Raw genomic sequence first — 22,543 nt, forward strand, 5'->3', positions numbered from 1 at the left:
AGTGACTTTTGGGGGCTGACAAGATGGCTCAGCAGGTAAGGGCACTTGCTGCCAAGCCTGACAAACTGAATTCAATTCCTAAGACCCACATGGTGGAAGTAGAAAACTGACTCCTGAAAATTGTTTGACTTCCATGTGTGCACCCACCCACACACACACATACATACATACATACATACACATGCATATAAAATACATATAGAACAATTTTAATTTTTTATTTATTTTTATTTTGTGTATATTTTATATGTACAAGTATTTTGTGTATATGCGTGTCCTGTGTATGTAAGTTCATGTATGTTAAATACCCCTATGTATGCAATGCCCAAGGAGTCCAGAAAAGGGTATTATATCCCTTGAAACTGGAGTTACACACAGTGAGCCTCTGTGTGGGTGCTGGAAACCAAACCTGGGTCCTATACAAGAGTAGCCAGTGCTCTTAACTGCTAAGTCATCTCTCCAGCCCCATAAAACAATTTATTTTTGGTCTTTTTGGTCTTTTTGAGACAGGGTCTCCCTGTAGCTCCAGCTGGCCTAGAGCTCATGCAGACCAGACTGGCTTTGAACTCACAGAGATCTGCCTGTCTCTGCCTCCTCAGTGCTGGGATTAAAGGTGTGTGCTACCACACCCAATTTTTTAAAGAAGTGAATTCCATCCTTCCTAAACTCACAGAATAAAAGGTTGTCTTCTCTTTCCCTGTCTTGTCCCACTTCCTATCTCCCAGTGCTCATCCTTCAGTATGAAAATCTTCATAAATAGGTGAGAAGGTCTCGCCTCCCTTGGTGCACCTGGAATACCAGCATCACATAAGGGGAAGGCACATGGATTTGAGTGTCAGTAAACCTAGGTTCGAATCTCAATTCTTTAACTCACTATAGCTGAGTGATCTTGGGCAGCCTAATCTCTATAAAATGGGGCTAATCAGAGCCACCTTGTGGTTTTGTTAAGAAGACACTAGTCACCTACTTGTACCCAGCACTGTAGCTGACATATGACAAGTGCTCATAGATTGAAACAGTGATTACTATTGGTGCCATGGCTGTCACTGTAGACTTGCTTCCAGCCTCAGGGATGGCAGCATCATCCCATGGGGAAGTCAGGCTTCACAGCTCCATGAATTTACCTGTTAGGAAAGCAGTTGTAGAAGACAAATCTCGGGCCTGTCAGACCAGCTAGGCCCCAGGCTCCCAGGCCCAGCATCCAGAGGGTTGTTGGGTCTGACCTCATAAGAGTGTCAGGAATCTGTGCCCATTTCCCCCGTCCATACCAACCTATCTGAGACCTCCACTCTGTGGTTCCCTGCTTCCTACTTCTCCTTCTCTGAATCCCTCCTTTCCTTAAGGAGATCATCTCAAAAGTAACTTTTATGTAGACCTAAGCAGGAATCAGGGCTAAAGTATCTGCTTGTAGTCCTAGAGGAGGTGAGATACTGGCCCGACCTAGAGGGCCTCCCCAGGCTAGAAGAGAGTCAGGGCATCGTCTGGAACTGGATGAAGAGGTGGGGAAGAGAATGCTAATTGTGATCAAATGGTCTCCTCCATCTTCCTAGTATGCTTGGTCAGGTCATCAGTTGGCACTTACAGGCAGGGTATTTGGGGGACATTCACTCATTTATCCAGAAATGCCAAGTTCTATTGTGTGGGTGTGGCAGTTCACCTGTAATTCCAGCCTTAGAAAACAGAAGCAGAGGATTCCCAGAGCAAGCTGGCTACTGAGACTAGCAAACTCTGGTTTGATTGAGAAATCCTGTTTCAACAAATAAGGTAGAGGGCCAGCAAGATGGCTTAGTAGGTAAAGGAGCATGCTACCAAGCCTGATGAGCAGAGTTTGATCCTCAGAACCCACATGATGGAAGGAGAGAACTGACTCCCTCAAGATGTCCTCTGACATAGACATACATACGGTGGCACACGTGTGTGAAGGTACACACGCACATACACACATAAATAATAAATAAATAAATGTAATTTTAAAGATTAAATAAAAAATAAGGTAAAGGAGGAAGCAATCAAAGAAGATTCCTGACATCAACTTCAGACCGCCACACTCATACACATGCATGTGTATGTATGTACTATGCACCCACACACATGGAGGCACACATACACACACACACGCATACACACACACAAAGAAAGAAAAAGGAAAAAAAGTCAAGCACCATCTGTCAACCAGGCATGTGCTGGGTGCTAGGAATTCTGAGTACAGTGTCTGCTATTATCAAAATAAGGAGGGGAGGAGGTAATCCTCATCTTCTGGAGTAATCGATGATTGAATCTAAGACCACAGCAGGAAATGACCTTCTACCTCCTCATCCAATCTTGGCCAATATACCAGAGCATCAGAGCCTCTGAGGCCTGGGTCCAGTGCTTTACAACTGTGTTCGTGAATGTGTTTATGGATCAGTGTATCACCTGGGAGTGATACAAGTTAAAATTCAGGTTCTGATTTAGTAAGTCTGGGCCGGAGCCTAAGATTCTGCATTTCTCACAAGCTCAAGGTGATGCTGAGGTTGATGGCCCATGTACCATATGTGGTAGGGTAGAAACCTAGAGAAAGACTTCATATGGCCACTGCTATCCTTGTGAGCATAGAGTGTTGGGGACTTCATGACTAAGCTGGGTAATATAATACTTGGTTGCTTGATGGTGTGGCCAGGGGCTGTTGCGAGATGAGGGATGAGGTACCAGGAACATTTCAGGTTAGTGTAGAGACAAGTAAGGCACATCAGCAGTGACTGTGGAGTATGCCAGGAGTATGGCATCATAGCTAAGGATATATGAACTTTGGCATTGCACTGAGTTTGAGTCCCAACTCTATACATACCAGATGTTTAGTGATTTAACCCTTCTATATCTCATTTTTTTCATTTGTAAAATGTCATCCTTCAAGGTTAAAAAGAAATAACTTGATCCATGGAATTCTCTTAGAATACAGTAGTGGAGATTTCTAACTTTCTAGGGAGCTGAGATTCAAATAGGGCAGCAAGGGGCTGCTCACCATGGCCTATGTTTCACCATGGTAGGGCCCCTGAAGCTGGTTCTGCCTTTTGAAGGTCTGCTGGAACACTAAATGGAACAGGCCCTTTGGAAGAACATGTCTGACTGGGTGGGCTGCCTGGTGGTGCAGTAGTCCTGAAGCCCAGAGACAGTCTCAGTTTCTTATGTGGGTGGCTGTCACTCTTTAGACTTAGTTTTCTGTGTAGGCAGGAGATAGAACAGGATGATACCGCCTGTAGTTTCCTGTAGGAGCCCAGGAACACTGGAGGTGGAGCTGAGATGAGGGACACTTGGCAGTCAGGAAGGAAGCAAGGAAGGGGTTAAAAAGACCTCCAGAACCTCTGAATAACTTCACTGGGCCAAGGCTCTCCCAGGTAATCACTGTGTTGTCCCAGGTCATGAGCAATAGGGATCACCACTAGGAGAGGGCACTTTGGGAGACTGACACTACAGTGGTCAAATTAATTTCTCAAGTTTCTAGAGAAAATGGCTGTACCTTTCTGGACACATTGATTGTGCAAAGTAACTACCTCTTTGCCAGTGTTCTGCCTCCGATATTACCCTTCTCCAATACCTAGGTGATCTCAGGGGGATCAATCTTCCCTCCCTCCTTCTTCTCCTCCTCCCCTTCCCTTTTCCCCCTTTCCCTTTTTTCCTCCCTCCTTTCCGTCTTTCCTTTTTTCTTTTCTTTCTTTTTTTGGATTTTGTAGGCTCTCATATAGCCAAGGCTAGCCTCCAACTCACTATGTAACTAAGGATGACCTTAAACTCTGGATCCTCCTGCTTCCACCTCCCAAGTGCTAGGATTACAGCCATGTGCCACCATGTCTGGCTTTTTCTTTTTTAAAAAAATTAGTATATATTAATTGTGCAAAATAATGGGTTCCATTGTGATTCTAAAGTAAAATTCTAGCAGTGTTCTTTCTTGGCTTAAAACCCTTCAGTGCTTTCCCATTTCCTGTAACATGGTATTGTTTATAAGGCTCCACAACCCTCACCAGGGACATCTCTCATTCTTTTCTTCATTCCTCCTCCAGGAAGTCCTACTGGCTTACTTTCAGGTCCTTAATACTGCTTCACTGGTTATTTCCCGCATATGCTGTTTGCTCTGCTTCTAAAGCCCTGACTTCCCCACCAGACTGATGCTGCTTTGTTACCAGGTCTCCATGTCCCTGTCACATTTTCCTGGTGGCCTTCCCTGATGTTCTGGACTGGGTAACTATCCATATGGCTTTCTCAATGACTGTAAGCTCCATGAGGAAGAACAGAGATGCTGTCCTCTTGGCAGCTGGTATTTCTGTAATATGACCCTTGGCAGAGAGCTTGGTGAGGGCTTTATACCTGAGTATCTCCCTCTGAAAGGCTCCAAGTAGCTTCTCCTGAGGAGGTGTTTCCCACACCTGCTTGTGCCTAGAAATGCCCAGGACATCTTTAGAGATGGATTCCTAGTCCCATGCTAAGCACTTCTGAGCTCTCCTAGGAAGGAGTGAGTCTATATTTTCTTAAAACTCCCCACAGTCAGGCCGATCAAGGGTATGGTCCCTACATTGGAGGATCATGTCTGGGGTGACAGGCCTAGCAAATAGAGGGTACTCATTGGACAGGTTTTGGTCCCATCAGGCCACTTAAAAATTACTCAGTTTTAGTTAGTTCACTATGACATTTTCATAAGGCGCATCTTTGTATTTGGCTTCAGTTGTTCTCCTTCCTCCCAATAGTTCCACCTTCTGCTTTAATGTCATATAAACATATGTGTTTGTTTATATAGTTATGACTACATTTTACATATGAGAGAAAACATGTAACATATGTCCTTCCTTCCCCCTCCCCATCACCCTATTTGACTCCTGCCTCTCCCTCCTTTTAGGCCTCTTTCTCCTACTGTGCAGTCTCCCACTTTCATAGCATAGTGTGTGTGTGTGTGTGTGTGTGTGTGTGTGTGTGTGTGTGTGTGTGTAATTTACTTATTTATCTTTTGTAATACTGGGGACTGAACTTAAGGTCTTGAGCACACTAGGCAAGTACTATACCATTGAGCTATATCCTCAGCCCATACATATTATATTTTAAAATATAGACTCCATACATGATAGAAAACATGGTATTTGTCTTTCTGAGTCTGGCTTATTTCACATAACATGTTCTTCAGTTCCTTACTGCAAATGATGTAATTTTATCCTTCTTTATGACTGAGTAAAATGCCATTATATATACACCATGTTTTCTTTATCTGTTCATTTGTTGATCGGTATCTAGTTCATTGTCTTAGCGATTATGAACAGCACTGCAATAATCATGGATGTTCAAGTACCTTCCCAGGCTATGTTTGGTGTGGGTGGGAGGTTGCAGCTTTTAGGGCATGTCCTAGTCAGTTCACCTTCTCACACCCAAGACTGCATAGTCCACGTCTAGAAAGCTCAAGAGTTCCTCCTAGAGATGCATGAGACTTTACAGGGAGGGCGTTGCTGACCTTCAAGCAGACTTGTGCTGTCAGGATAAAAGAAGTTACTTCTTCCCACTCTTCTGGTCACACAATTCTCCTTTGGGTTCAGGACTGTGGGCTCTGAAGCTTTTGTAAACAAGGGCGGCGGTTTCCATGATTTAGGTACCAGAAGTCTGTGTGGGAGAAGTATGGCTCAGAGTTAAACCCCTTCAAAGTCCAAGAGTAGATGCAAGAGTTTATCACAGACCAGCTTGTCTTTGTCTCATAGGACCAGCTGTACAGAGTAGTAAGAGTTTCAGTCTGGACTAGGAGGCAGAGACAGTAGCATCTCATGGCTTGGGTATACCTGTGAAAAACTTAATGTAGGAAGTCTGTCTGTTTTTCTGGACTGCCAAGGTCTTCTAAGGCTCACATTAAAAGTTCTGTTATACTCTGGAATCTGTGCATACATAATCACCTATCCTTTATTTACCTGTTCTGGGAAGCAGCAAATCAAGGGTTTCATCTGTGGCATGATAGGTCATCAACTTATCCAGGAGCCCCAGGATATTTTTTGACAGGAGCCATACAAAACAACTAGAACTTTGAGGAGTTATGGGATAGGCAGTGCTATGGATGGGTGACAGAGAGTGGCTTACATCTTTGGGGAGGCATTTTTCTTTGATTATAGCTAGGATGGGGAGATTTTCCTCTGCCAGTGCAGAGGCAAGTCCATTATATGGCCTTGGGGTAGGCAGTGTTGGGGAAAATGGCACAGTCAGGTCAGGGGAGCTATGGAAGCTTAGGGATTCAAGGGAAATACTGATTATCTACAAATGGGCTGAGTGCTATGTTGGGTCTGAGAGGAGAAGTTGGTTCATAAATAGAAATGTGTGCCATAAAGGATCAAGAATTGTGGGTTGGAATGGAGGCTAAATGTGGGAGCTTAAAAACTGGATCTAGTCACCTGGGTACTTCAGAGTCCTATGAAGGCCTGGCTAGCTACCCCTCCCCCAGCTCATCCCTAAAGCTTAATCTGCTCTTGGCTTGTATTGACCCTTCTCCATCCTCTTTTCCTTCCACCAGGCGCCTAGATGCCAACCTCATCTCCCTGGTCCCTGAGAGGAGCTTTGAGGGACTGTCCTCCCTCCGCCACCTCTGGCTGGATGACAATGCACTCGCCGAGATCCCTGTCAGAGCCCTCAACAACCTTCCTGCCCTGCAAGCTATGACCCTGGCTCTCAACCACATCCACCACATCCCTGACTACGCCTTTCAGAACCTCACCAGCCTTGTGGTGCTGTGAGTGCTGCTCTGGCCCCGACCACCTGCATGGAGGCTGCATGTTTTCTCCTGTTGGATCAGGAACCTGACTAGCTTTGCTCTGTTTTGCACATATTTGAACCTTCTGTTCTCAGTTTCTGCTTTGTAGAAGATTACTGTCCTCTGTTGTCTCTGTAGGATTATCTCAAAGCTAGATGATGGCAAGCCTGTGGAAGTGCTCTGAAAGTCACTATTACTATAATCAGAAGCCAGAAATACTTTTCTGTTATTTTCTCACTATGCAAGTGTAATAACCATCCCATGCTAATTGGAAGATAAGTCAAGAATTTCTTAAGAAATTTCCACCACATTTGACAATCAAAAGATACAGTCATATGTTTTGGCATAGGAATGGAATAAATTCATTTAATTTTTCAGACCTAAAGAAGCAGAAAAGGCCATCACATGTAATTAGATGTCAAAGCTCCATCAGGTAATTACCTGGGAGATAGCATCCCTGGCAGGAATAGGGGCTGGAGTTAACTCTGCCTTCCCAGTAGGAACTTTACAGTGCAAATTAGCTTCCAGCTAATTGCTATGAATGATTGGTAAGTTCATAGAGTAATTACTAAGGGCTTGGAGGTCAGATATAATTGCTCTGGGTTACATACTAATTGCTGCAGAAACATGGTTCAGGAACATGTGTGCTAGTGACTCTGCTAAAGGGCAGTGTTACCTCCCTTGTTCTTGGAAATCTGGTATGATTTTCTAGGTCAGTGAACAGATGCTGCTTAGTTCCATGTCAGAGATGAAGATGTAGGCATCAATTTGTTTGTCTAATGTTCTGTTCTGGGAGTTTAGAGAGCCAACATGAATGTCCACGGAGTACATTCCTCAATTAGAATGACCATACCCTCCATCCTTCTGGGAGTTATTGTGGTTGGTTTTAGCTTTGGTGATACCCCTGTGACTTCACAAAGGAATAGGGTCAGGTCTCCTGGAGGGACAAGGCTACTGGAAAAATGAGAATTTCATGATGGGTCCCTGATACGCAGGCAGAACCCCTGTGTATCGGTTACTTTTCTGTTGCTATTACAAGATACCACGACCAAGGCAACTTACAAAAGGAAGAGTTTATTGGGCTTCAGTTCCAGAAGGTTAAGAGTCCATCATGGTGGGGAGGCATGGTAGGAAGCAGCTGTAACAGAAAACCAAGCAGTTGCATCTTCAAGCAGACATAGGAAGCAGAGAGGGAAACTGGCAATGGGGCACGGATATGAACTCTCAAAGCCCCCTGCCCCCCACAATGATGTACTTCCTCCAACAAGGCCATACCTCCTAAAGGTTCCATGACCTTCCCAAACAGCACCACCAACTGACTAAGTGTTCAAAGACTTGGAACCTAGGGGACTCTCATTCAAACCATCACATGAAAGGTCAAAGAACGATGTGACCAAGCTGCTGTGCTTGAGGGGCTTACTGGGCAGCTATAGAGAAAGATAACCCATGCAGTTATTTGACTTTTGCTGGTATAGCCAAGTGGTAAGGACAGACTCATCGCAGCACAGGAACAGTGGGGAGGCCGACAAATGTGAATTGGTGAGAAGGTTTCATGGGGGAGGCAGGACTGGTGCTGGGCCTGGAAAGACAGTGGGATTGGACAAGCTGAGAGAACGAGAGCATTAAAGACATGGAAGAGGAGCTGAGGTGTTTGGCTGCTGGTGAATCGGGCAGTCAGCCTGTAGCAGAAGGTCCTTGTGCAGAGTGTGGAAGAAAAGTCAGGAAAAGTGAGTTGGGAGACACACAACAATGTCAGAGCAAAGACTCTGGCTTATATTTGCCAGTGGGGGAGGGAAGCTTGCAGGTTTTCATGCAGAAGTTCAAAGAGGCTATTTTAGGGTGGTTAATGTGAAGAGTGGATGGGAACAGGGGGAGACCAGAGACAGGAAAATTAAATTAGTTCTGAGGTTGTCGTGTATCAAAGTTCAGCTTGGGGAGGCAGCAGAAAGGAAGAGTGGGAACATGTGACTATAAGGGATGTTTTGAAGGAAGGATTGATTCATCTCAGAGGTTTTCAACAGGTGGAGGACCAAGAAGAAAAGGAGTTATGAATGACTTCAAGGCTTGGATGGAAGACAGGAATCTGGCATGAAACTCAGGCCCAGTATAGATCTAGGAGGTATGGGAGACCCACTCGGTATAAGAAGAGACAGAGGACTAAGGGGAATAAGCCTAGTACATACAGCAGTGGGAAGGCCCAGGAGGCAGATAAGGAAGACTGGACATGAGAGGAAGTAAGAAAGAAATTGGCTAAAACCAAGTGGTAAGCCATGGTGGTATATGCTTGCAATTCCTCAACCTGGAAGGCTGAGCCAGGGGAATGCAAGTCAGAGACTAGCATTTGTGATATAGTGAGACTGTGTCTCAAAACAAAACAAAACAAACAAATGAAACAAGAACAAAACAGGAAAAAAAAAAAAAACCCTAAGCCTAAGGGGTGGGCAGGGGCCTGTTAGGAAATAATGGGCAGCCACGTGTGATATAGGAGATGGGGTTCCCTCTACCAAACCCTGTGCTATTCTGGTGCTGCTCTCACATGTGTGGAACCCCTTCCCACAGTGGTGGTACTAGCAGGAGCACTGAGCAACACTTCCTTAGACAACAATGATGTGCCATATGGAATCTTGTCTCGTCATCAAGCTACAAGCCCATCAAGCTATAGGCCCCAGGCTGGACTACTAGAGGTGCCAGGACTCCAGGGCTGAATGAGAGGTGCAGAGGAGGAAGTGAAAGGCCTGGAACTAGAGGTATAGAAAGCTGAGATGGTCTATACTAGGGCTAAAGGAGAAGGAGGAGAGGGCTGGGAAACAAGAGACAGGCAGAATGCGATTGATGACAGTTGGGATAGAAAGAAGTGTGAAGGAAATAGGAAAAATTAAAAGGCTTGATAAGAGGAGAGAAGTTATTTACCAGACCATAGGGGATGCCTTCCTACCAGCCCAGAAGATCCTTGGGTTGGAGGTCTGTCTCCCCTGGCTGAACCTGGTGGAGCTCGCAGGGATAGGAGAACAGATAGTTTTAAATCCCAAGATTCACAGAACTGCCTTCCCCATCCACTGTAGATGGCTTTAGTTTATTGCCTTTATATCTGAGCAACATCTTGGAAGCCAGCCTGCTTTTTACCCCTTGTAAGTGATTTCCTTTTTCTGCCTAAAGATGTTTGTAAATTCTTGAACTTTAACAGTGTAAGTCAAATATGTCACAGTGTAGAATGTTCTGCATCTAATTTTCCTGGAACAATGGATGCTTTTGAGCTGCAGATTCTGTTCCTCCTAGAGAATGTTTTGTATTATTTATTACATCTTTAGTCTCATGTTTTGAATTCTTTCCTGAGAGAACTGTTACTGTCTTTGAACCACCTTTGCATCTGTCTTCTACACTGATCAGTTTCTAACCGTTTTAAGCTTTTCTTTCATTCTGTCATGGCCACCCCAATCATGTCTAGCTTTCTTTCTGACACAAGTCAACTTCACCACTGTCCATGCTATTCCTCCTTTCAACACAATTGACTAGTTTTTTAATAGTATAGTTTGGGTTCCGTTTTATTTCCTTAATTTACAAGGTCATTTTTCCTTTCATTTAAAATTTTTTTGTCTTTGCAATGTCATTTGAGTTGCTATGTAACAGGGGAGTTGTGATCAGTTTCCTTGTATTCCTCATTCACTTTTTGTTTGTTTGTTTGTTTGGTTCTTTTTGAAACAGTGCCTCATGTAGCCCAGGATGGCCTCTAATTTACCTAATCTCCTGATCTTTCTGTCTCTATCTTCCAAGTGTTAGGATTACGAGTGTGCACCACCACCTCCAGTGTTAATTTTATTTTCTTCTAGATTTGGAACTTTGCCTCTCTTCTGCATTCTTTCTCCCTTTGTCACCCTATGATTTCTTTTCTCTGGCACATTTGGGAAGCTCTGGGCAATTGGTCCAGCACATCATCCCTGAGCCCCATTGGTTGTCCCCACCAAGCTAGTGTGTCCCATATGTGAAGTAGGTTCTGACCCCTTTTCTGTACCCTAGTAGGATAGGCGAGGAGTGAGGCATGCTCTGAGGTGGTAGCCAGCCTTGAGCAAACCACTTAGGCTCTGCATCCTCTACCCCATTTGTATTAAATATGGAGTTTGCACCTTCTGCCCAAGAATGCTCTCAGGCTTCAAGTACCACCTTGCTCTTCATTCAGTGAGTAGCCTGAAACTTGAATTTTACTTTCTCTCTCATCTGTTCCCTTTGGGAGCCAGAAGTCCAGAGGAGAAACAGAATACTCACATAGTTATTTATGAACCTGCTGCTTGCTGTCTTGCCTCCTTGCCATGATGGACTCTCATCCCTCAGGAACCATAAGCCAAAATAAACTCTTCCTCATACATATAAAGAATACTCACATGGTTACTTCTTGTAGCTTTAGGAGGAGGTTAGGGAGAGATCTCAGGTTTGTTTTCTTACCAGTCATCTTTGGGGAAAAGGGCTGATGAAGACCTCTAAGCTGTTTCCTTGGCACCAGTGCTTCAGTGTATCTGCATCAGGCTGTCATGTTTCCTGACTTCGTTGCGCCTTGTGACACTTCAGGTGTGGTGCAGTTTGGTTTTGGTTAGTTTTTTTCTCACGGAGGGCAGGGAGAAGACAATTCTGTCACTTACCTTCAGCAAGCTATTTATCTTGAGAATCTCTTCCAGACTCCTTCCTCTCTCCAACTGCACCTGATCTTGCCAAGGTCTACATGCCCCCCAGACAGGCCTTCCCACCTCTGCCTGGAATCTCTTCTCTCTGCTCATGGGGATCACCACCTTTGTAAAACCTTCCTTGATGCCTTGGCCTCACCCATCTCAGCGTGACCACAGCTCTCTCCAGTTGTAACGGAAAGCTTAGCCTTTAATTATATGTTGTCTGCAGTGGTTTGCTGTTGGCTCCTCTAAGAACGTCTGGCCACTGAGTCAGGCTGGCTGGGTCCTAGGGCACAGGGCCAGAGAAGAAGCCTCAGATGTAAGCCCCTCTGACATCAGACCTTTCTCCTAGTGCTTAGCCAGAGTTTGCTGTTGCCTTGGCCTGGACTTTCCTCTCTCCAGTTCCTTCACTAGGAAGACAAAATGGTATAGCCTGTGGTCAATCCTGCCTTGGCAATTGTGGCTTCTGAAGTGGGTGTTGGTCAATCTGTTTCCTGGGGGGAAAGGGTTAGAGCACTGGGGTCATTCTGTTTGTGCTTCTGCCTCCGCTCTGCTACTCCTGTCACTGTGTGCTTACATCTGTCCTGGCCCCGAGGACATGTCTGACATGTCTCTCCTTTCCACTCAGGCATCTACATAACAACCGCATCCAGCATGTGGGGACCAACAGCTTCCAGGGGCTGCACAATCTGGAGACACTGTGAGTAGGGGAGTTCTGTTCAAGTGCTTGTCAGGTGATGAGTCTGTCACTAGGCTGGGGAGTGTGGGCTCAGAAAGGGCCAGCAGAGCGGGGATGCTGGGATATGGTCCCAGACTTTCACCTGTGTGCCACTTCCTGGCACTTTGTTTAGGATGTTATTCAGGATGAATTCCTTCCTCCTTCAGGTAAGCAGAAGGTGCCCTGTAGTGGTTCAGAGTGGCCCAGAGAGCGAGAACCCAGGCCTCCTGCCAGCAGAGACCACAAAAAAAAAAAAAAAAAAAAAAAAAAAAAAAACAAAAAAAAAAAAAAGAAAAAAAGAAAAAAACACACACAAATGAAAACTTCCAAAGGAATTAGGACATGAAGTCTGAAGCGTGGAGCCTGGAAGGCTTGGGGGTGGTGCTGGGGCTGACTTGATGGCAGTTTTGATATCTGTTTAAGGGTAGCTGCTGACAGAAGGGAGAGGAATACCACAGAGTAATGTCAGGACTCTTTGCCAACTGATCTAACTAGCTAAATGATTAATGGGGAGATTGCCCATTCAGTGCTACAGCCTGCCTATAAAAAGCACCCAAGCTGTTGACTCTTAAAAAGCTGTATTATTCACACATCATCATCCTGGAATTCAGTTAAGGTCAGAATGCACCCAAGCCCTCCCATCACTTCCTCTGGAGTTCTGCCAGCCCCCGCAGAGTGGGCTGAGTGGGCCCCGCTGAGCAAACAGTTGGCTAGGCTCTGCAAGTGTGGTTGGTCATGCCAGCTGAGATCTTCGGCTCCCCTGAGGAAACTGGCTGCCATGGCCACCTGGTGCAGGAACCAGAGGGGGCTCTGGAAGAGGAGGGCCCCAGGTCACCATGAAGATGAGCCACTGAGGATAGGGAAAGGCTCATGGCATCAGGAGTTTGTCACAGTTCCTCTTGAATAGCATCCTCCAGTCATAACCAAGCCCCCATTTTCCACCCCCATCCTCCGAGCATCCTGAGATGAGGGAGTCTCAAGAATCCAAAGCAGCAAAGGACAAAATTCCAGGAGATGAACTGTGACTGGGAAGGAACATGTGAGAAATCATTATGTAAAATCTACCCCCAGAGGCCTTAGCTATCAACATTGGTGGTTGTGTGGGGTGAGGGATCGGATGCTCAGACCAAGGTACCATTATCTTCCCTGCAGGATGATTCCCAGAACATGGCTGCTTTCTTGGTCTCAGTGTGTAGCAGGAGAAATGGTAGAGCTGGCCTTAGCTCCGCTGGCATCCTGACCCTTTGGCCAACTGAATACCAAGGACTGCAATGTAGATCAGTGTGCCCCAGCCTGGACTCAGGAGATTGGCACCATTCCCTACACTGTGCATGGCTTGGGCAATGTGCTCCCCATCCTGAGCTGTCATTGGTGCCTGAACAGTTAGAAAAGGCCAGTCTAGTCCTCTAAATCTTCACAGGAGAACATTCATTTCCAGGGTGATAGCATGGTCCCTCCCAGAGTGACCTCCCCAGCTATGCTCAGAGCAGATCAGGTGTGTTAATGAGAAGACATACATACTAGGATAGTGCCCTGCTATCCTACCACTTGGTCAAATGTGAATTGTATGAGTCTACTGTGTGTATTGGTGCCTCTGGAGGGCTTCCCAGGTCTCTGTAACCACTTCTCAGGAGATGGCTATAGAGCGATGCTGGGAGTTGCAATTCAACAACAGGGCAGGAGGGAGTGCAACAGCATCCGCCCTGGAATGTGGGACTGTTTAGCTCTGCTGGGAAATCAGGTGAGGATTGGGGCACAGATACTGAGTGTGGGTTGGCACCTCAAAAAAGCCAACAAGCAGCTCAGCTGTTTCTTCACTTTTGGGGCACACTGCCTAACTCTTTCTCAATTAGCCACTGTCTTGCTGTGCAGGGCGTTTGGCTCAGCTGGTGCTGGCTGAATTATAGAGCAGTCCTGCCGCTAAGCACCCTCTGTCTCTTTCATCTATCTATATAGAAGTGCTTGGCCCCAACACACAAAACCCTTGGGCTGTGCCCTCCTTGCAAATGGAAAAGCCAAGACCAAGAAACAAGGAAAAGTCCACCCATCTTTACAGTGCGGAGGCAAAATAGCCCAGCGGCTAATCCCTTGGCATCAGGCAGCCTGGAGCCCAATGCCAGTTCTACCAGCTGTGTGAGCTCAGTCATATGAGTCTCAGTTTTTTAATGTGCAACATAATGTCACAAGGCTGTATAAAGTTGTTAGAGACCTGAGTTGTACAGGAACCTGCCCTCTGCTCTTTTCTCCTTCTTTAGCTCCTCCTCCAAGGCCTCAGCTCTACAACACCCTTTTCCTCCCCACCCTCGAGGAATAAACCCTTCCTCCAACTTTTGATCTCCAATTAAAATGGGGGAGAAGTGTGTTTTTTATCCCCTGTTCCCCAGAGCACTTTCTGAGGAGCGTACAGGGGATGGCAGCTGTGGAGGGGGGAGGCGTGGCAAGGAGAATGAAAGGGGAAAGAAATGATAGTCAAGTCTTTTAATTGTTGCATAATTGGCGTGCTCAGCAGCCTCAGTTATTACTCGGGAGCTTTCATGTGAGCTTCTCGCTGGAAGGGTACGTCTCCCTCAGGCCCTGTAAATCTCTGCCACTTAGACCTCTCTCATCTCTGGCAGAGGAGGGAAGATCAAACCCCCACAGCCTAGGCTGTGGTTTGGCTCCAGCTGTGGTTTGGCTCCTCTGCAGCCTCCTCTTCAGAGGGAGAGCAGCCCCCAGCCTTACCACCTGGGAGGAGGGGCCAGGTGCAGGCACGCATATGCGTGACCACACAGGCTCCCAAGCTACACGCATGCAATGTACATACCACACAGCTTACATCCTCTGCCATCCTCTTCCATGTAAACTGTACCTGTGCAACCCAGTCTCTCATGCCCTCGGCCATGAGGTCCAAGCTGCCAGCTCTACCTCTGTAGACCAGGTCGCATAAGCACATTGTTCTCACTCCCAGAGCCTCGCTTTCTTCACCTCTGCAAGAGGCTACTTCAGCTGGATGTGGTAGTACAAGTTTATAATCCCAATGCTCAGGAGGTGGAGGCAGGAGGATCAGGAGTTCAAGGCCAGCCTGGACTGCATGAGATCCTGTCGCAAATAAACAAAACAAAGCTGGTCGAATCATGTGCCATGCTCTCTTACTCTCAAGTAGCTGTGAGCAGTTTGGGGTGGGCCTCTGCCATGCCCTCTGCTGCTGGGCAGAGTCACACAGTTCTGAAGAATAAACCTTGCTGTGCTCTGAGGGGGCCTGGTGCTGGCAGAAGAGGATCTTGGGATGTTTCTTCCAGCATGGTCATCACCACTCCAAACTTTGCCAAGGAGCCTCTGCCAGAGGCAGACCCAACTTGCTCTATCCTGCATCCACAGACCTTTCCTGCAGTGAGGATGACCGGCCAATTTCAGGACATCACAAAGCAGAGATGGTTCCCTCTACTTTCCACATTAGACCAAATCTACAGCTTCAGGGTGTGTTGCCAGAGTTTCTGTAGTTTGTAAGTGAGGGGAAGCCACTGGAACGTTGCTCCATTTAGCACACCCTCAAAGGCAGATCTGTTGCAGAATTTCCTAGGTATTGAAGTTGAGATATAAAAGAAATCATGATAAAGAAAAGCTCCAGGAAGATGCTCCAAGGAACACTGAGGACCTGAAGCCAGCTCCCAGACCCCATGGTCAGTGATCGGGATTTTAGGTTTGGAGGCCATCAGACAGCTATGTCAGCCTGATAAACAGTGGTCCTCAAAGTCCTAACTATACTTAGCAGAAAGGGGGACTGGCAACCCCAATTCCATCCTGAAGGGCCCACTTTACCTCCTACATCCAGAAACTTAATGCCAGCAGCTTAGCAGAGCCCAAGGGCTGTAGAAGGGGAAGCCCCAAGAGTCTCTGGGAGAATAATACTTCCTTTCCTCCGGCCTGGGCAATGAACTTTGAACCTTGTTATGACCTTGTTAAACAAACCTAGTCCAAGCAGGGCCCGAGCTGGCTGGACATTTCCCTCTGGAGGGAAGCCTGCTGGAGCTGGAGAACAGAAGCCTCCTAGCTTAGCTTCTCTAAAGCAGGACCAGGATTCAGCACAGGGCTGAGAAGTGAGATGGGCAGTACAGGAATTTATAGAATTCTTCCTTAAAACAGAAAACTGCCTTCCCTGTCAAGCCTTCTCTACTAACAGATGTCCTGGTAATGTTTCTGAAGGGCATTCTTCAACAGCAGCTGTGGCTACAAAATATTCCCGTCTCAGTCATTGAAAATGCAAACATCAACAGGCTTCACTCAACTTGCTCAGAGTTGGCCTTGAAAATATCTGGCTGTTCCTCAGGCCTGGGCCTGACTGACAACCCTTAGTCTAGAACCGGACACCAGGTGGATTTCCATCAAGGTTCTTCCAGGCCTTGGGGCATCCTGAAGAGAATCAAGGATTGGAATGTAATCTGTGGACTAGGATTCAAATCCTGACACTGCCACCAACGTAGCATGAGCAAGTCACCTGATTGCTCAAAAGCCTCTTGCTGTCACAAATAGAAAACAAGGCCAACACTACAATTCAGAGGAAACTGCAAAGATCACATTAAGTGAGGTGACTTCATGTAGTTCTTGGAACACCATAGGTGCTTAGTTTATGTTGGCTTTCCCTTTCCTCGCTCCCACTTAGAGTTGGACAGAATGTGTCTGAAGGTGGCAGGGAGGGTGTTACCCAGAGGTATCATTTCACAGTGTTCCATGCTGTGATTCATCAGTCTAGGATGAATCGGAATGCTCAGGCAGTCAGAGGATGGCTACTGTATTAGTTTCCTGTGGCTGCTATCACAAACTACCACAAACTTGGTGGCTTAACAAAACAGCAGTTTATTCTTCCACAGTTCTAGAGGTCAGAAGTTCAAAATCAAGAGGTTGGCAGGGCTGGTTACTTCTGCAGGATTTGAGACAGACTCCATTCCTAGTCTCTCTCCTTGTTTCTGATAGCTGCTGGCAATCCTTGGCATTCTTTGGCTTAGAGACCAATCCTCCAATCTCTGTCTCCATCCTCACAAAGACTTCTGTTTGTATTTTCTCTTATAAAAATTCTTTTCATTAGATTTAGGACCCACCCTGTTAATCCAGGTTGACTTCATCTAGAGATCTTTCACTAGATTCCTTCTGCAGTGGTGCTATGTCCAAGATCACCTTAACCAGCCTCAAGAGTTAGGACTAACTTGGGCATCTCTTTTTCAGGATGCAGTTCAGCCACTATGGCTACTCACTGGCAGGCTCCATAGCAAAGCCTAGAAGGGTTGGGTGGGCAGAGGTCTAAATAAATTTTACCGATATTTCTCTTTCTTTTTTCCTTTCCTTGAACTTCTAACCCTCCTGTCCCAGTCTCCCAAGTGCTAAGATTACAGGTGTGCCACCACATCCATCTGTTCTACTTTCTTCCTCCCTCCCTTCTTTCCTTTCTTTTTCAATATTATTACATTTCTTTCAAGTGTGTGTGTGCACACACACACACACACACACACATGTCCGTGTCAGAGGACAACTTGCAGGAGTTGGTTCTCTCCTTCTACCACGTAAGTTCTAGGAATTAAACTCCATTCTTGAAGCTTGGTGGTAAGCACTCTCACTCTTACCTGCTGAGCTATCTCCCTAGCCCACTTCTGCTTTCTTATCTTAAGGCAAGTGGTCAGGTCCTTTCACTAGTCCCAGCTCTGGTTTTAGTTTTGTTTTGGCTTGTTTTTTTGTTTGCTTGTTTGTTTGTTTGTTTGAAGACAGGGTCTTGCTATGCATCCGAGGCTGGCCTGGCCTGGAATTCACTATGGGTTGTTCCAGGCTGACCTCAAACTCACAGCAATCCTCTTGCCTCAACTTCCTAGAGTGCTGGGATTACAGGTTTGAGCCACCATGCCCAGTTTATTCCTGTTCCAATATTTCTTTTCTTCAATAGCTATTTTTGTCTCACATCTCATTTCATCCTCCTGATTGCTTACTGAGGAAGATAGGCAGAGACTGTACATCCTTATGTTACAGATGGACAAAGTGAGGCAGAGAGTGGATGACTCACCCAAAGCCACTCAACTAATTAAGAGGTAGGATCAGAACTCAGGTTTCTCTGCTCTTGGCCATGTCGGCTTCTCAGGCCACAGTGTCTCTTGAGGCAGACCATCAAGGAACTCTTTCCTCTCCCATTCTTAATCATCTTACATTTGTGGGTTTATTAGCTGCAAATTTGTGGGCTTTTGTGGCTTATAGAGGAATTTATTGTTCCATATAAAAATTTTTTCTGGCTTCCCCCACAGAACCACTAATGACTTTTAACAGGCAGAAAATTGAGCTTCCCAATGAGTTTGTCTTGTATTCTGTGACCATGAAGAGTTATTAATAGTTCTTCCCAGCACAACATTCTGTTTCCCATTGCCCTGGTGTTGGGGGTAGCCAAGGTCGCCCTCTGTCACTGTCACCCCTTCCTCCCTACTGGCAATGGAGCAAAAACTTCTACACTGAACTTCCACCCCACCCCTGATTCCTCCAGGAACTCCAGCCAGCTAGTCTGGAATAGAGAAGGATGGGAGGTTAAGGGGGTGGAGAGCTCTGCCAGGGATCCTTAACAGATGCCATGGAGAGGAAATAGAGAAGTTCAAGGCTGGCCTGTCATATCTGTAGGAAAGACGATCAGGAAAGAATCAATTATTACCACCCTTTTTCTTCTGTTGCCTTGGACTCACTCATTCCATAAAAAGTCACCGAGCTTCTCTTACATACCAGATCAACTTGGAAGCAGGTAGCATCACAGACACTACAGCCTAGACCATTCCTTTCACTTCTATTCCTGTCCTCACTATCCTAACCACTTAACAGTGTCACACCCAGGGACTCATATTCTGTTTAGACTCTATACTCTTCCCACTAGTTTCCTACCTGACCTCAAGGCTTTTAATACTGTGCATTTGCTGATAACTTTAGCCCATACCTCTTCCCTAACTCCAGATTTAAGTGTCCACTAGTCAGTCCTCACAGCCCAGGATCTAGCACAGATGTCACATGTTTTAACAGAGAAATGCCCTGAACATAGACCACACTCACTGCAATGGTCTCTCAGTCCTCACATTCTACTGAGGTCAAGAGTACTTAGAGCCTTCAGGTGCTGTACATTCATGAGCCCCTGGCATCCCAGGTTGCCCTCAGGGATCTGATCACATTCAGAAGACTAGATCCTACTCTAGGTATCACATCTTCAGAGCAATGAGAGCTATCCTGGGTGAGGGAGGTAAAAAAAAATGTCTACAAAAAGTGATTCAAGAACTGGAGAGAAACTTTCAGTGGAGTGTGATATCTCCCTTTGTTACATGATATGCGTGGACTTTCATCTGGCAGTAAGAGCCAAGGGAGGTAGGAAGGTGGTGTTCTGGCTCAGGACTAGGAAGCCTCAGTCAGTGTGTAGAATAGCCCACAGTGGCTGCACTGGACAACCTGTGCAATCAATGAGTGCTCTGCCCCAGGCAGTCCAAGCAGAAACCGGGTCCTCATCTGGCCAGAATCTCCAGGTTAATTCCTGTTATGGTGGCTGGTTAGACTTTTACTTCCTTTCCAATCCTAGGCCTCTGAGAGCCCAGGTGCTTCATTAGATTAGGGAAACAAGGAATCCCAGTATCAGAGGCCAGCTACTGTTAAAAATCAGCCTGCTGTTGCTTTGGGTGTATCTGAACATGTGCTGGTGTGGAAGAGAGTGTAGGCGGAGGGAGGGAGGGTGTGTCTGTGTCTCTCAATAGAAACGGATGACAATTTTACTAATTACTGCAGTTAATGGGTGGCTTTTTATGTAGGCTGTTTAAAAGGTAAAACAATGCTATTAGTCATACAGTGTGGTTCCTGGCTCTCCAGGTCATCAGCACCAAGCTCATGGAGCAACACTTGAGACAGGTGCTCCATCTGCAGTACGAGAAGAGCAACTAAGACATGGATTCATTGTGCTTGCTTGCCTTTGTTCTGGGCCTTGAGAGATAAAAGTGGCTCAGAGTTTATAGTCGATCAGAAATGGCTTTGTGTTTCATACTTTGGAGCGGGGCTCACCTACATTCCCCCACGTGCCCTTATCTGAGATCTTGTAATAAACATAAATATTAGTCTTGATAATAAAATACAAGTGGAAATCCAATTAATGTAATTCATCTTTCTTAATTGCTGTGAAAAGTAGATAGAGCAACTTGTCTGCCTATGGTTGCGGTATGTGATGAAGTGTTTGTCTACTGAAATGAAGAGGCAAGAGGCACAGGCGATCTTGGACCAGCTACTCTGTGTGTGTCTCTGATCCAAATGAACAGAGAAGACTTCTTCAATAGGTATCCTCAGCTTCAGATAAAGAAGCAAGCTGAGGAAAGTGATCTTGTTCGTCTACGGAAGCCCAACAACTTTCTACTCTTAACACAGGCAACACACAAACAAATGTCTGGCCCTTACATAATAATCATTTGGCTTTAACATGTTTATGGGTTCCTAAAGAAACTCCTATAGGACCTTCCACATATTGTTTCTTCTCTTTCTCTCTTAGTCCCACTGTTGACTTTCCAGGATCCAACTCTAGGTAGTAGAGAAAGTGTTTTAAGCCAGGAGCCAAAAGGTCTAAGTTCTCAGACTGACTCAGGGGCTCCCAGTAATTTTTTTTTTTTCTTTTCAAGTCCCAGTCTCTTCATCAATACAAAGAAGAGACTAGACAAGAGGCTACGAAATTCTACCAGCTGTGTCTACTGACCCACAGCGCAGCTCCCCCCGAGCTCTCGGGAGCTGGCCACTTCTGCATAGCCATCTGGGAAGCTGAGGACTGGAGCTGGGGTCCTGGGGCAACTTAGCGCTTGGGCTGCCTTCTGAGATGCTATGCAGGACTTGCCATCAGTTCAGATTTGGCTGGGAACTGCTAAGCAGATGAAGGGGAGGATTAGGCATGGACAGCTGCAGCTTCCAGACTGAGCTCCCGCTGAAGATGGGGGTGCTTTCTTTTTAACCCCAGGTCCTTCTCCATCTGCTTTTTTAGCTCATAAGAGCAGCAGACAGAACAATCAACTCTTCTTGGACTTCTGGCTAATTCTACAGGCTATTAAAGATAACAGACTAGAAAGTCATGGACTTACAGACAAGTTCAGCAGTTTAGATCGTAATAAACCATTCTACAACAGAAGACTCAGACCAAACTTGTGGTCACTAAGAGTAAAGCAGAATTCCAAAGGGCTGAGATGCTACTCCCAAACAGCCAGTCACAAAGATTAAAAAGGTCCTCATCTTGAGGTCTTATTCAGTGGGCTCAAATGATCATCTTTGACAGTTCACAAAAGTGGCCCTGTGCCTAGACTGCTAGAGATTGAGAAAAGAACCCATATGCTTCCTGACCTCATGAAGCTTCCTGTCTCATAGGGGAGAAAATACACATGTAGATAACCCCACTGTGGACTTGACCTGCCTGGGCTCCAATCCCAATTATTCTACTATGAACTACGGAACTTGTGGCCAAATGATCGCCTGTCTCTGTGCTCAGTTCCTTATCACCAAGTAGAGGCAATAACAGTACATACCACAAAAGGTTGGCATGGTGGGAACTGAATGGATTAATATATGCAAACCTCCAAGAAACATGATCCTTACCCAGTAATTACAGTTGTTACCAGCATACCATCATCACCAATCTAATATCATGTATGCTGAGGAAGGACATGCCAGAAAACTGCTAAGAGAATGAGTGAGTGGTTCATTCTAAGTATAGGAATGAGGTTGGGCCCATGGAGAAGGTACATTTGAACCAAATTGCAAAGAATGATTAAGATTTCAGCAGCTGAAGATATGGGGAAAGAACAATCCAGGCTCAAAGTAGAAGTAGTCATGTCAAATACGTGAAAATATATGCAAGGTTGAAATGCAGAGGAAGTGAAAGATCCATCAAGGGCATGGGAGCCCACTAAGGAATTTGAATTTCGTTTTGTCTTTGTTTTGAAAGCCTTTTCAGATTCTTCAGTGTAAGCGTGACAAAGTCAGCTTTACATTTTTTTTTCATTTTGACTATAGATCTTTTTTTAAAAATTATTTATTAACCACATGTTTAGAAGAAGCATATCATTACAACAGCATTGACATATTCAATAACAATTTCCTGAGCTAAGATGCATCTCTTTTAAAACTGCTGTAAATTTTTAGGTTTACAGTTGAATTTTTACAGTTATACAATATTGTACTCAGTATAAACCCTATAAGACATAAATTAAATGACATTTTAACCTTTAAAAAAGATCTCCATTTCATTATTAAAATACACAGTTTCATACAGAAATTCTTTTTCAATGCAATTGACATTGGATGTTTGCACATGCATTTCTAATTCTCTATATACATGACTATCACTGGTCACAGTCGCCCACCTTCTGAGCTCCTCGGCATCTGAGCATGAATACAAACTCGTCAGATAGACAGCCTTCCTCTCCC

The 22,543-nt window shown here is 45.6% G+C and overlaps 1 protein-coding gene across 5 annotated transcripts in view; it reads left to right on the forward strand.

Annotated features, from left to right (window-relative positions):
* Lgr6 (leucine rich repeat containing G protein-coupled receptor 6) overlaps nucleotides 1–22,543 on the forward strand; it is a 133,644-nt gene that overhangs the window by 82,503 nt on the left and 28,598 nt on the right. For 3 of the 5 annotated variants that reach the window (XM_017797450.2, XM_029562173.1, XM_008830317.3), the window contains 2 exons: nucleotides 6,509–6,724; nucleotides 12,029–12,100. In XM_017797450.2, coding sequence (XP_017652939.1) covers nucleotides 6,509–6,724; nucleotides 12,029–12,100 — 288 coding nt within the window. Of the gene's footprint in view, nucleotides 1–6,508; nucleotides 6,725–10,774; nucleotides 10,919–12,028; nucleotides 12,101–22,543 lie in introns of those variants that run through there. The other 2 variants (XM_029562174.1, XM_017797451.2) reach the window with 2 other exon arrangements.

The sequence above is a fragment of the Nannospalax galili genome, unplaced genomic scaffold, assembly GCF_000622305.1.
Source record: "Nannospalax galili isolate Female #2095 unplaced genomic scaffold, S.galili_v1.0 scaffold113, whole genome shotgun sequence".
NCBI classification, from domain to species: Eukaryota; Metazoa; Chordata; class Mammalia; order Rodentia; family Spalacidae; genus Nannospalax; species Nannospalax galili.